The sequence below is a fragment of the Hemiscyllium ocellatum genome, chromosome 2 (assembly GCF_020745735.1).
Source record: "Hemiscyllium ocellatum isolate sHemOce1 chromosome 2, sHemOce1.pat.X.cur, whole genome shotgun sequence".
Taxonomy (NCBI): Eukaryota; Metazoa; Chordata; class Chondrichthyes; order Orectolobiformes; family Hemiscylliidae; genus Hemiscyllium; species Hemiscyllium ocellatum.
This window is the reverse complement of record NC_083402.1, coordinates 107,739,753-107,754,882: the sequence shown is the minus strand read 5'-3', so window position 1 is coordinate 107,754,882 and position 15,130 is coordinate 107,739,753. Positions and strand designations below refer to the sequence as shown.

The 15,130-nt window shown below is 43.5% G+C and overlaps 1 protein-coding gene across 2 annotated transcripts in view; it reads right to left on the bottom strand.

The window, feature by feature from the left end:
• Window positions 1-15,130, bottom strand: part of LOC132824481 (uncharacterized protein KIAA2026-like) — a 97,917-nt gene that overhangs the window by 27,244 nt on the left and 55,543 nt on the right. For both annotated transcript variants that reach the window (XM_060839057.1, XM_060839067.1), the window contains exon 4: window positions 4,243-4,325. In XM_060839057.1, the coding sequence (XP_060695040.1) occupies window positions 4,243-4,325 (83 nt within the window). The remainder of the gene's footprint in view (window positions 1-4,242; window positions 4,326-15,130) is intronic.

Below are 15,130 nucleotides of genomic sequence, written 5' to 3'. Positions count from 1 at the left end.
AATGATTTGGATGTGAGCGTAAGAGGTACAGTTAGTAAGTTTGCAGATGACACCAAAATTGGAGGTGTAGTGGACAGTGAAGAGGGTAACCTCAGATTACAACAGGATCTGGACCAGGTGGGCCAATGGGCTGAGAAGTGGCAGATGGAGTTTAATTCAGATAAATGCGAGGTGCTGCATTTTGGGAAAGCAAATCTTAGCAGGATTAATGGTAAGGTTCTAGAGAGTGTTGCTGAACAAGGAGACCTTAGAGTGCAGGTTCATAGTTCCTTGAAAGTAGAGTCGCAGGTAGATAGGATAGTGAAGAAGGCGTTTGGTATGCTTTCCTTTATGGGTCAGAATATTGAGTACAGGAGTTGGGAGGTCATGTTGCAGCTGTACAGGCCATTGGTTAGGCCACTGTTGGAATATTGCGTGCAATTCTGGTCTCCTTCCTATCAGAAAGATATTGTGAAACTTGAAAGGGTTCAGAAAAGATTTACAAGGATGTTGCCAGGGTTGGAGGATCTGAGCTACAGGGAGAGGCTGAGCAGGCTGGGGCTGTTTCCCTTGAGTATCAGAGGCTGAGGGTTGACCTTATAGAGATTCACAAAATTATGAGGGGTATGGATAGGATAAATAGACAAAGTCATTTCCCTGGGGTCGGGGAGTCCAGAACTAGAGGGCATAGGTTTAGGGTGAGAGGGGAAAGATATAAAAGAGACCTAAGGGGCAACTTTTTCACGCAGATGGTGGTATGTGTGTGGAATGAGCTGCCAGAGGACGTGGTGAAGGCTGGTACAATTGCAACATTTAAGAGGCATTTGGATGGGTATATGAATAGGAAGGGTTTGGAGGGATATGGGCCGTGCGCTGGCAGGTGGGACTAGATTGAGTTGGGATATCTGGTCAGCATGGACAGGTTGGACCGAAGGGTCTGTTTCCATGCTGTACATCTCTATAACTCTATCTTGAAACCCGTTGTACGGGGACCCGCAGCTTCTGTCGTGACACGACAGATTTCTTACGGAAACTCAGCACCCACGGACCAGTAGAATAGAGAACATTCCTCGTCCGAATGGGCGTTTCAGCACTCTATACCAATATCCCCCACAACGATGGCGTCACGGCAACAGCTTCCGTACTCAGCACCGACAACTGCTAATCTCCAAGCGCCATCCCACTACTCATCTGCTTTATCCTCAATCACGTTTTCACCTTTGACAACCAGTTCTTCATCCAGACACACAGAACAGCCGTAGGGACCAAATTTGCACCCCAATGTGCCAACATTCTCAAGCACAGCTTTGAACAAGACTTCTTCTCTATGCAGGATCTCCAACCAGGTACATTGATAACATTTTCTTCCTCCGGACCCATGGTGAGGAGTCACTGAAACAACTACATAGTGATATCAACAAGTCTCATCCCACCATCACACTCACCATGGACTACTCTTTAGTGTCTGTCTCATTCTTGGACACATGCATCTCTAGTAAGGATGGGCACCTCAGCATCTCATTCTACCGCAAAACCATGGATAACCTCATGATGCTACACTTGTCCAGCTTCCACCTGAAACATATTAAAGCAGCTATCCCCTATGGACAAGCCCTATGCATACACATGATCTGTTCAGATGAGGAGGAATGTGACAGGCACTTGGAAGTACTCAAGGTTGCCTTCATAAGAATGGGGTACAATGCTCAACTCATCAACCACCAGTTATGACGTGGCACAGTGAGAAACCGTAATGACCTCCTCAGAGACCGACCCGAACTGCAACCGACAGGTAACCCTTTTTTGTCCAATACTTCCCAGAAGCCAAAAACTATACTGCATGTTCTTCACAGCCTACAACACATTATTGATGAGGACAAACATTTCGCCAAGACATTCCCCAGGCCTCCAATTCTCGCCTTTAAACAACCACCAAACCTCAAACATATCATTGTTCTTATTAAACTGCCCAGCTTTCAGGACAACACCATACAACCCTGTCACGGTAGATGCTGCAAGACATATCAGAGTATCACACAGATACCACCATTACACATGGGGACACCATGTATGTTGCATGTACTCATGTGACTTGTCCAACATTATCTATCTCATACGCTGCAGGCAAGGATGCCCTGAGGCATGATACATTGGTGAGACGAAGCAGAGGCTATGACAATGGAAGAATGGACACAACACAACAATCACCAGCTAGGAATGTTCCCTCCCAATCGGAGAACATGACAGTGAACTTGGGACATTCGACTTCGGACCTTCAGATGACCATCCTCCAAGGCTGACTTTGGGACAGGCAACAACGCAAAGTGGCCAAGCAGAGGCTAATAGCCAAGTTTGGTACATATGAGGGGGCCTCAACCCAGAACATGGGTTCGTGTCACATTACAGGCGACCCCACTGCACTGCACACACAATGCACACACTCCTATTGACCCATACACTCACGCAGATTCTCTTTCATACAGTCACACATAGATTCTCACAGACACTTCACACCCTCCCCCCCCACCCCCCCCAACCAAAAAAATACATATATACACACACACACATACAGTTTGTGGGGTGAATTTGTACTTGCAGAATTACATTTTATTTTGCTCAAAAACTGAATGAAAAATCTAAGATTCTGTTAATCCTTTTTTTTAGAAACAGGATCAGCGTGAACATTGGGGCACAGACAGTCTCACACAGGGCACCTCACACCTTCAATCTGAGCTGACATGGCACCTATTTGTTAAAGTTCACTTGAGAATGTAACTTTGAAAATGTTCTGGGAATTACATATTAAAGAACTGAAACCAACATGGTCATTCTAACAGATGAGAGACTTAAAACAATACAGATCATTTTCAATAAATAATTTCAGTTGCATCACACTGTAAACTTTTGCTATAAATTATTTATCTTATGATTGAAGAGGGAGATGGCATGGGGCAGGGTGATACTAGGCACATGGACACACAAAATGGCCACTGCGCCATCAGTTGGCCAACTTAACACACAAGATGGCCACCGGATCACAATATGGAAAGAGATAGCAGAGCAGATATAGACACTGCCTGGGGCCACCAGAATGCCAGCACAATGCACTCACAACCCAGTTGATTAGTTTAAGGCAGGTGGAGTAGAGAATACACATGAGTAACGAACATTGCCCGCCAAAGTGTCTGGGTCCAGCCAATACTTCTGACAGAAATGCTAACAGCTTGATACAGACTCAATATGAAATGCTAATAGCCAGGGCTGCACTAATTGTCCTTCTCAGGAAGAGCGATTAGTGTCCATTACTATAGCAATGGATTTCTGTGCAGACATTGAAACTGACAATGTCTACACTGAAACTGACAATGACAATGACCATGTGGAAATTAACAAAGGCTCTGCTAGAACTGACAAAGACTGTATCAAAACTATCAATGATTCTGCAATGACTGCCATAAACAAACCATGTTACAAAGACAATAATTCAATCACTGACCTACTGTATCACAAGATGTATAAAAGTTTCTTGACATGTGCTCTGGGTCGAGAGAAGACTTGCAGCGGATCATCGTTGCTGTTGGTGTCTCTCTCGCTCCCCGGAGTTCTGGTATTTCCTTGTGCAATAAACTGTCATTGAACCCTGATTCTGACTCAGAGACTGGTGTTTTTCCCAACAACAAATGGCACAACGAGTAGGAGTCTTATTACTGGTGCCTGGTCAAAGGACATGATCGGGGCACCAGGCTAAGAACCAATTTGTAACTGCAAATGGGAAACGTCAGATCGGATCAAGAACACAGTTTTAAGGGTGTACTGACTGTAATGTCTAATTTGCTACGGTAATGAGTTAAATTTTAAGTGCATATCTGTGGAGAATAAGTGTTTAATTGTATTAACTGCTGTAAGAATCTGCTGCTTGTGCTGAAATAGCCAAAGGACAAGGTAGTGCCTTGTCTCAAAAGCCACAGATCCAGTTCAAAACTTGTAAAATCAGGATTAAGATATTAGATAGCAGACCAAAGTGTCTAAATAAGTCTGTAAACAATCATGCAATCTGGTACCAAAACTTCTAGAGGTGATGGTAGGACACATGTTGAAAAATATAAATGGCATTCATTGTTTTGAAAAATTCTCCATTAATTACATCCATCACTTTAAAATTTACATGATTACTAATACTAATTACTGCAACTAGAGAGTTTGACACTAATTTCAAGTTTCATGTCATTTCCTAAAACATTGCTGATGTGTTAGTAAACTCACCTGAAACTGTGGCACTGGAGGCAACTGTGGTGATATTAATTTCTTCTTCTTCTCATCTGCCTTTTCAGAATCTGGTTTCTTTGCTGAGAACAAACATGAGATAAGTAGATTTAAATAACTGCAGCTCTTCAAAATATTGAGCATCAATTATGCTCTACAGAAATTTACCTATCAAATTAAAATTGTTCTTGTAATCATAATGAGAAGTTCATTAAGAAAAATGTTTCATAGGCATTATATATTTTGACTTTATACATAGTGAGCGGCACGGTGGCACAGTGGTTAGCACTGCTGCCTCACAGCGCCAGAGACCCAGGTTCATTTCCCGATACAGGCGACTGTGTGGAGTTAGCACATTCTCCCAGTGTCTCCGTGGGCTTCCTCCGGGTGTTCCAGTTTCCTCCCACAGTCCAAAGACATGCAGGTCAGGTGAATTGACCATGCTAAATTGCCCCTAGTGTTAGGTGAAGGGTAAATATAGGGATATGGGTGGGTGGCGGGTCGGCATGGACTTGTTGGGCCGAAGGGGCTGTTTCCACACTGTAAGTAATCCAATCTAAAAAACAGATGGTCATGCATTCTCATTGATTTCATGCTGAAAGTAAAACTTAACCGTCAAGGTACAAACATGGCCTCATCTTGTCATAAACACATGATGCTTTTGATTATTTATTTCCAAATATCACAGTTAAGGTTCAAAATATATTTGATGAACAGAGCACCATGGTTTACTGGGTTGCCATTCACTGCTATAATTATCTTTCTTCAGTGATATTCAAATACCAATGTACATTCAATTACTTCCATTGGGCTCTTCAGAAATCGAACAGCCCATGCCTCACTAAAGGGACAGCAGAAATGAAGGATAGAAAAACGCTGAAGAAGAGCTGTGCAACAGTAATGATGCTGAATGAACTTGGTATGGCAGAGGTATGCACTCAGTGCCATCTTTGTTTGTCTAATTCTGAGTTAATGGTTTTAAGATTTTTCAATTCATTAAGATAAAGTGGGGAAGGGATGAAATTACATGTCATGAGTGCACAATTGGCATTTGCTTTATTTCCAATAGTCCAGTCTTCAATAAGGGAACAAACTTGGAAGATGAATTTGCCAAAGCATTAGGTGAACGTGAGGACTGCAGATTAGAGTCGAGTGTGGCACTAGAAAAGCACAGCAGGTCAGACAGCAAATGAGGAGCAGAAGAGTTGACATTTTGGGCAAAAACCTTTGATCAGGAATGAGGCTATGAGCTAAGGAGGTAGTGAGATAAATGGGAGGGTGGGGTTGGGGGAAGGTAGCTGAGAGTGCGATAGGTAGATAAAAGGTGGGGGTAATGGTAATAGGTGACAGGGGAGGGTGGAGCGGATAGGTGGGAAGGAAGATGGACAGGTCATGAGGACAGTGTCAAGTAGGAAGGTTGGATATGGGAATAAGGTGGGGGAGGAGAAATGAGGAAACGGTGAAATCCATATTGATGCCATGGGGTTGGAGGCTCCCGAGGCTGAAGATGAGGAGTCATTCCTCCAGATGTCGAGTTGTGAGGAGTAGCGATGGAGGCAGCCCAGGACCTGCATGTCCTTGGCTGAGTGGAAGGGGGAGTTGAACTGTTCAGCCACAGGGCAGTAGGGTTTGTTGGTGTGGGTGTCCCAGAGGTGTTCTCTGAAGCACTCTGCGAATAGGCTTCCTGTCTTCCCAATGTTGAAGAGATTGCATCAGGAGCAATGGATATAGTAAACGATAGGTGTGGAAGTGCAGGTGAAACTCTGATGGATGTGGAAGATTCTTTGGGGCATTGGACAGAGGTCATGGGGGGGGGGGGCGGGGGGGGGGGGGGGGAAGAGGTGTGGGTGCATGCTTTGCAATTCCTGTGGTGGCAGAGGAAGGTGCTAGGAGGGGACGGGGGGGTGGAGCTGACGAGGAACTCACGAAGGGAACAGTCTTCATGGAAAGCAGATAGGGGTGCGGAGGGAAATATTTCTCTGGTGGCAGGTTATAGGTGGTGGAAATGGCAGAGGATGAGGTTGGTGGTGTGGAAAGTGAGGACCAGGGGGATTCTATCCATGTTGCAATTGGAGGGTTTGAGGGCAGAGGTGCGGGAAATGGATGAGATTAGCTGGATGACATCAACCACGTGGGCGGGGAAACTGCTGTCTTTAAACGAGGCGGCCATCTGGTATGTTCTATGGTGGAACTGGCGCAGGAATAGAGAATAAGGGATAGCATTTTTACAGGAGGCAGGGTCAAAGGATGTGTAATCCAGGTAGCTGTGGGTTTGTAGAAGATGTCAGCGTTGGGTCGGTCACTGTTGGAGATGGTCCAGGTGAATTCAAGTCGGCATGGAGCGTGTTGGTGAAATCGATGAACTGTTCAACTTCCTCGTGGGAGCACGAGGTGGCGCCAATGCAGAGAAAAAGGTGGTGAATGGTGCCGGTGTAATTACACAAGATGGACTGTTGCATCTAACCGACAAAAGTACAGGCATAGCTGGGGCCCATGCGGGTGCCTGTAGCTACCCCTTTTGCCTAGAGGAAGTGGAGGATTCAAAGGAGAAATTATCGAGGGTGAGGACCAGTTCAGCCAAAAGAATGAGTGTGACACTGGAAGGGTACTAATGGGGATGTCGGAAGAGGAAGAGAGGGACTGCTTGGAGGCCCTGGTCATGGTCTATGGAAGTGTTTAGGGACTGGATGTCTTGGAAGATGTGGAGGGAGTGGCTGGTGTCCAGAACATAGGTGGGGAGTTCCTAGACTTGGGGGGGGGGGGGGGGGGGGGGGGGGGGGGGGGAAGAGAAGAGAGAGAGAGAGATAGGACAGTATTGAGCTATGTGGAAATGAGATCGGCGGGGCAGGAGCAGGCCGAGATGATGGGTTGGTCGGGGTAGTCAGGCTTGTGAATCTTGGGTAGGAGGTAGAATCGGGCAGTGCGGGGTTTCCGGAACTATGAGTTTGGTAGCTGTGGGTAGAAGATGCCCTGACGGAATGAGGTCGTGTACGGTCTGGGAGATGATAGTTTGATGATGGGAGGTGAGGCCATGGTCAAGAGGGCAGTAGGAGGAGGTGTCTACGAGTTGGCGCCTGGCTTCAGCAGTGTACCACTACACCCATCTTGTCTGCTGGTTTGATGGTGAGGTTCGGATTAGAGCCAAGGAAGTTCAGGGCTACATGTTGCGAGGGCAAGAGGTTGGAGTGGGGGAAGGGGATGGACAGTTGGAGGCAATCAACGTCCTGGCGGCAGGTGGAAATAAAGAGATCGAGGGCGGGTAACAAACTGGCACGGGTGTCCTGGTGGATGGGGTGTGTTGGAGGTGGACGAAGGGATCCTCAGAAGGTAGGCAGGAGTCTTGATGGAAAATATAAGCTGGAGGCGGTGGAAGAGTGTTTGATGTCACAATGCGTGTTGAATTTATTGATCCAGGAGCAGAGGGGGGTGCAGGCAAGGCCTTTGCTGAGAACTGATTGTTTGTTCTCAGTGAGGGGGAGGACTGGGGGATAGTGAAAACTCGCCATGGCTGGGAGCTAGGACCTGGTATTGGGATGGAGCTGCGAGTGGGAGTGGTAGCAGAGGGACTGGGGATGATGACAGTTATGGAAGGAACGTTCATCTGGGGCGTGGGATGTGCTGTGGAATCTGAAGGGGGCGTGTCGTCGGCAATCTATCAGCAATGTTCAGGTTAGTGGCATCAATGAGGGTGGAAGTGGATGCCAAAGCATTGGATAGTACTCTGGTATAATTCACACGAAAAAAAACAAGTTGCATCTTGAATAATCTAGCATTTCACATGGAAATTAGATAAGGAAAAAATTCTGTTAAAAAGACATTTTATCTAAACTTTTCATCTTCTCATCAGGACATTCATTAAAATACTAATGTTATGGTATTAAAATATAAAACAGCTGCTCCCTTTACTTTGTTTTAAGTAGTTCATAGGATGTGGGTCTCACTGGCTATCGTAACATTTATTGCAAATCCTTGATTGCTCTTAAGGTGGTGATCCATTGTAGTCTTTGGCATGCAAGAACAGCCACCAAGCTGTTCAGGAATTTTAGGATTTGACCCAGTGACAGTGAAGGAATAGAAATACAGTTCTAAGTCAGGATGGTATGGAGCTTGGAGGGGAATTTGTTGGTTGTAGTTTTCACAAATACCTGCTGCACTTGTCTTCACAGTGGGAGTTGTTACAGGTTTGAAAGGTGCAGAATGAGCCTTGATGAGTTACTGCAATGCATTTTATGAATGGCACATACTGCTACACCCGTGCGTCAGTGGTAAAGGGAGTGAATGTTGAATTTGGCCAATGGGGTACCAATCAAATGTGCTTTGGAGCTTTCATGCTTGGAGTGCTGTTAGAGCTGCACTCATCTTGGGGGGGGGGGGGGGGGGGGGGGGGTGGATTTCCAACATTGATATTCTTGTAAATGCTCTGATAAGAACAAGACAGAGTTTTTACAAAATGTGTCATTTTTCAGTATTTTTCGAATACTGTAACACCAAATCTTTACAAAGAAAAATATTAAAGGCCATAAGAAAACAGTGGAGTCTGAGTTGTATTTGTGATGATTTAATCTGTGCAACGCCTAAGTTCAAGCATGCAACATCCACATTCAGTCTGGTTTATGGTTGCAAATAGTCTAATCCGATATAGAAGAAAGATTGTTAGAATAGTGTGTTGCCTGCAAGATCTAGAGGAGTTCCACACAGTAAAAGCAGATCAAGACTTTGAGCAACTCGGGGTAAGCAGTATGTCCCAAGGATTTATTTTGCCAATACAGCCTTGAACATTTTGCACTCATTCAGGAAAATCCTGTGCTCAATCACAGAGTAGATTCGTGGGCGGCACGGTGGCACAGTGGTTAGCACTGCTGTCTCACAGCGCCTGAGACCTGGGTTCAATTCCCAACTCAGGCGACTGACTGTGTGGAGTTTGCACGTTCTCCCCGCGTCTGCGTGGGTTTCCTCCGGGTGCTCCGGTTTCCTCCACAGTCCAAAGATGTGCAGGTCAGGTGAATTGGCCATGCTAAATTGCCCGTAGTGTTAGGTAAGGGGCAAATGTAGGGGTATGGGTGGGTTGCGCTTCAGCGGGTCGGTGTGGACTTGTTGAGCCGAAGGGCCTGTTTCCACACTGTAAGTAATCTAATCTAATCTAGATGACTTTCATACCTGTGCCTATTTTTCTATGCTTGTTCTAAGTTGCCCACCATAGACAGATGTATTTTGCTTAAGATGTCAATTTGGCAAACAAAATATTCTTGTGGTTCCTGAATATATTGTATCGAAAGGGTGCTAGATTTGCCCAGTTTTTCTCTTGGAGAGAATACCAATTTTTCCTCTACATGTTGGCAGTGATTTGTTTCTGTTGGTTTTATTTGCATCCCAACATAGTCATCTCGAGTAGAGCGTTCAACCTTTAGGGATAGGATTCCAGGACAGGGCATTCTCATCTTTGATCTAAATTTTATTTCAATTTATTGGTCCATCACTTGTGAATCCAATGCAGAGATCAATAACAGTATTAAGTAAATTGTAGAGAAGAATGGAGATACATTACAAGTTATTTGACTGTTTACACTGCCTGCTATTAGCCTCTCAAAGCAACGGGCACGCATCCTCGACCTCCCACGAATTTAAAGATGTTTCCGCACATGGCTATTTATTACCAATTATGCTCAGTAAACAAGGTTAGGATTGTTACTTAACAGTTCAAGTATTCATTAAATAAAAGTATCTTCCTAGAATATTAATAAACCTTTGCACTTGAAAGGGAATTACAAAATACTCAGTATCATTCTGAGAGATGAAGTTTTTTTCCACTTTTAAACCACTTTCTCCTTCTGTACCACTTTGATCAAGTGCCTTCTGCAGTAAAATTGTTAAGTCAAAAAGCCCATAATTAGTATGAAGTGGAATTTTCAGATAGTCAAGGAAGCCTCTTTTTAACCCGATTTGCATGTAAAAATTGTGCTTAGAAAAATAAAAACAGTGGAGCAGTGCCCTTGTTCTTCAAATTGTTCATACTTCACTGGCCTCACATTGTACAGTTAAACCATTGAAAAATATTGGGAGTCAGCATTGGAAAAAGTATTCTGGCTTATTGTATCACATTCAAAGAGTCTGCCACGTTTGATTGACATGGTTTCTGTGCTTTTGAGCTGCAGTGCAAAATCCCATAGCATTGCCATGGTGTTTGCAGCTACAGCTAGATTATTAAGTAGACATTCATTGGGCTGTTTAGGTTCATTAGGGCATTAATCTTCCTTTCCTTTGAAGCTTAGATCAGGAATGCAGACAAACCATGTCAATTGAAGTAAATGTACCAGAGGGGTTAACCAGGTGACTTTGTTGGTCTCATGCTGCATGGCATAACTCTCCTCCAATTAGTAGACATGGCCATAAGACAAAAATGCCTGAATTCAACTAATTCAGTGTTACCGATCTGTAACCCTGGCTTATCAGAGTGCATCTTTCTAATCGATTTCCTATTCTGCTGCCAGGAATAGGTGGCAACTTAGCCACAACTGTAGTTTTGGTTTATCAAAATTTGAATCAAGATTTCACTGTTTCTATTTCTCACAATCCATTAATTTCATTTATCAAAGAGATACATTTTAGTCAGCCAACAATAAAATTGTAACTGCTTCTGCCTTTTACACATCTCTGCCGAACAGAAGTTTGATTTGAATACCTATTAAATTGGGAATATACTGTAGTGCATCTTTTAAACTCTGGAAATAATAGTTATATTGAGGAATTTTCTTTATATCAACTGGTTAACAAATCTACAAATAGCTCAGTACAAATAATTTACATCAATACAACTATGGAAGAATACTTCAGATGCTGTTAGATCCAAAACATGTTTTAGCATTCAGAAGCAGCATAAGTAGTTGACTACAAAAAATATTCCATATTAAAACCAGTCCTGGCGCAAATATATCATTGAAGATCACATCATGTTAAGCTTCAATTAGACAAGAACTATTTACAATTCTGCACCACTATTTTTGTGGAGATCCACCATTATCTGTAAAACCATTTGGGCCACTTCTATATTAAGGTACATGTGCATTCTCTGATAAGGGGTGTCCAAAGTTTTGCTTAATTGGTCACAAAGCTGCATATTAGAGCTCCAAGGGCCATCTAAGTATTGATGGATGACGAAAGATCATTGTCCATCTTGCTTATCTTCTAGCATCTTGGTAACAGCAGAATACATATGGACAATTAGAAAATAAAAGCATTAAAAGCAATTCATTTATATTCATAGTTAAAATAATTTAGATAATTAAATCTTGCACAAGATCACCTTGCAGGGAAATAATACTCTCCAGCAACACATCAACACTTGAGAACAGGTTTATCCAAATGTTCAAATGCACTAAAATCAAACAAGTAAATTTATATTCTCAAAATATGGACTAGATTTTAAGAGATGGTCACCTGGGCTTCAGATGCTGACTGTAACTCAAATACTGTAAAAGGTTTGCGCAAATGCAATTTCATTCCTGCATTGTTAAAAGGCAGACAAGATACTTGCTGTAGATGGCTGCATGAAAATAAGCTGTAAGACAACGTTCTATGGATAAAACCATGCTGCAAATAGAATCAGTTCTGACATAACGCAATAGTTCCATTCTCAAGCAATATCATGTTAAGAAAATCGTGCAATAGTTGCAACATTTAAACTAAAGGGGCCAGATTCACACAGCCAATACAGGTAAGGAAAGCTTGAATTCTACAAACAATGGTCTAAATTCTTCAATCGTTTTAAAGCCAATTCGCATAGACAAAACACATGTTATAGCAGGACTGACTATACTTATTTTTGTCAAGTCTTCAGGTTTTCAGCTGGAGAGGTCTTCAAAATCGTGGCCACGTTCCTTTGGATAGGTTCACACATCATTTTTGACAAGTTGGACCAAAGGTTCTGTTTCCATCTCTATGACTCTTACTCCCATAAACTGTACCTATAACAACTAGCTCTTTCAAATATACTGAAACATCTAAGCTGCAAAAGACCACTGTTCCTTTCAAAAATGCACAGCACCTTTTAGCTTTTTCGTTATAACTGTGCACATGCTAGTATGGGACAAGCCTGCAAAATACTTTGCAGATTGCTGCATTCCTGTGTACTCGTGCAGCATAGCAGGAGCAGTGTTCGAGGCTCACCAACATTCAGTGATGGCACTTAAAGTCAAAAGCAACATTTAGAAAACGCCCTCTGTCATCTCAGTGCATGAACATATTTTAACATTTTGCCCAATTTTTTTTTTAATTCATAAAGTATATTAATACCTTCTGGAATCTTGGAATCTCATAGATTCATAAATTAATCCAAGCAGCACACTGGATTAGGTGTTAGAACTGCTGCCTCACAGCACCAGAGACCAAGATTTGATTGTCAGGTGACTGGCTGTGTGGAGTTTCCGCCAAGAGCTCCAGCTTCCTGTTCCAGTCCAAAAATGTGTAGGTTCGACAGATTCACCAAGCTAAATAGTTCATGGGGTCCAGGGATGTACAGCTTGGGTGAATTAGCCATGGTAAATACAGGGTTACCATGCCAAGATTGGGAACTGGGTCAGGGTGGAATGCTCTTCGGAGGGCTGGTGCAGATCCAAGGGGCACTGCAGGGATTGTATACATGATTTGAAAGTCAAACTTCAAAGCAAGTTCAATTCAATTCCAGGATAACAGCAATGGGTTTGAAGTTTTTTTTTGAAAAGTTGTTCGTGATTTAGAAAGCATGGTGTCCATTAACTTTTGACAAGGACAATTTGTTCTTTTGCACTCAGTCATAGTCATAGGGATGTACAGCAGGGTTCCTTTTATATCTTTCTCCTCTCACCCTAAACCTATGCCCTCTAGTTCTGGACCCCCCCACCCCAGAGAAAGGACTGTATTTATCCTATCCATGCCCGTCATGATTTTATAAACCTCTATAAGATCACCCCTCAGCCTCAGACGCTCCAGAGAAAACAGCTCTAGCCTATCCAAACTCTCCCTACAGCTTAAATCCTTCAACCCTGGCAACATCCTTCTAAATCCTTTCAAGTTTTACAACATCCTTCTGATAGGAAGGAGACCAGAACTGCATGCAATATTCCAAAAGTGGCCTAACCAATGTCCTGTGCAGCCGCAACATGACCTCCCACCCCCCATATTCTGTTCTCTGACCAATAAAGGAAAGCATACCAAACATAATCTTCACTATCCTATCTACCTGCGACTCTAAAAGAGCTATGAATCTGCATTCCAAGGTCTCTTTGTTCAGTAACACACTTACCATTAAGTGTCTAAGTCCTACTAAGATTTGCTTTCGCAAAATGCAGCACCTTGCATTTATTTAAATTAAACTCCATCTGCCACACCTCAGCCCACTGGCCCATCTGATCAAGATCCCATTGTTATTCAACGTAACCTTCTTTGCCGCCCACAACACCTCCAATTTTGGTGTCATAGGCAAACTTACTAACTAAACTGCTTATGCTCACATCCAAATCATTTATAAAAATGACAAAAAGTAGTGGACCCAGCGCTGATCCTTGCGGCACTCCACTGGTCACAGGCCTCCAGTCTGAAAAACAACCCTTCACTACCACCCTCTGGCTTCTACCTTTGAGCCAGTTCTGTATCCAAATGGCTAGTTCTCCCTGTATTCCATGAGATCTAACCTTGCTAAATCAGTCTCCCATGGGGAATCTTGTCGAATGCCTTAGTGAAATCCACATAGATCATGTCTACCATTCTGCCCTCACCAATCCTCTTTGTTCCTTCTTCAAAAAACTCAATCAAGCTTGTGAGACATGATTTCCCATGCGCAAAGCCATGTTGACTATCCCTAATCTGTCCAAATGCATGTAATATCCTGTCCCTCAAGATTCCCTCCAACAACTTGTCCACCACCAATGTCAGGCTCACTGGTCTATAGTCTATAGCTCACTGGCTTGTCCTTACCACCCTTCTTAAACAGTGGCACCACGTTAGCCAACCTCCAGTCTTCCGGTACTTCAACTGTGACTATCGATGATACAAATATCTCAGCAAGAAGCCCAGCAATTACTTCCCCAGCTTCCCACAGGGCTTCTAGAGTACTCCTGTTCAGGTCCTGGGGATTGTCCACTTTTATGCATTTCAAGACATCCAGCACTTCGTCCTCTGTAATATGGACATTTTTCAAGATGTCACTGTCTATTTCTCTACATTCTATACCTTCCATGGCCTTTTCCACTGATGCAAAATACTCGTTAAGTATCACCCCCATCTGCTGCGGCTCCAGATAAAGGCCACTTTTGCTGATCTTTGAGGAGCCCTATTCTCTGAGGAGAAAGTGAGGACTGCAGATGCTGGAGAGCAGAGCTGAAAATGTGCTGCTGACAAAGCGCAGCTGGTCAGGCAGCATCCAAGCAGCAGGAGAATCAATGTTTCGGGCATGAGCCTGAAGAAGGGCTCATGCCCAAAATGTCGATTCTCCTGCTCCTTGGATGCTGCCTGACCAGCTGCGCTTTGCCAGCAGCACATTTTCAGGCTCTATTCTCTCCCTAGTTACCCTTTTGTCCTTAATGTATTTGTAAAAAACGCTTTGGATTCTCCGTAGCTCTATTTACCAAAGCTATCTCATGTCCGCCTTTTGTCCACCTGATTTCCCTCTTAAGTATACTCCTACTTTCTTTATACTCTAAGGATTCACTCAATCTATCCTGTCTATACCTGACATATGCTTCCTTCTTTTTCTTAACCAAATCCTCAAATTTCTTCAGTCATCCAGCATTCTTTGCACCTACCAACCTTTCCTTTCACCCTAACAGGAATACATGGTCTCTGGACTCTGGGTATCTCATTTCTGAAAGCATCCCATTTTCCAGCTGTCCCTTTACCTGCAAACATCTGCCCCCAA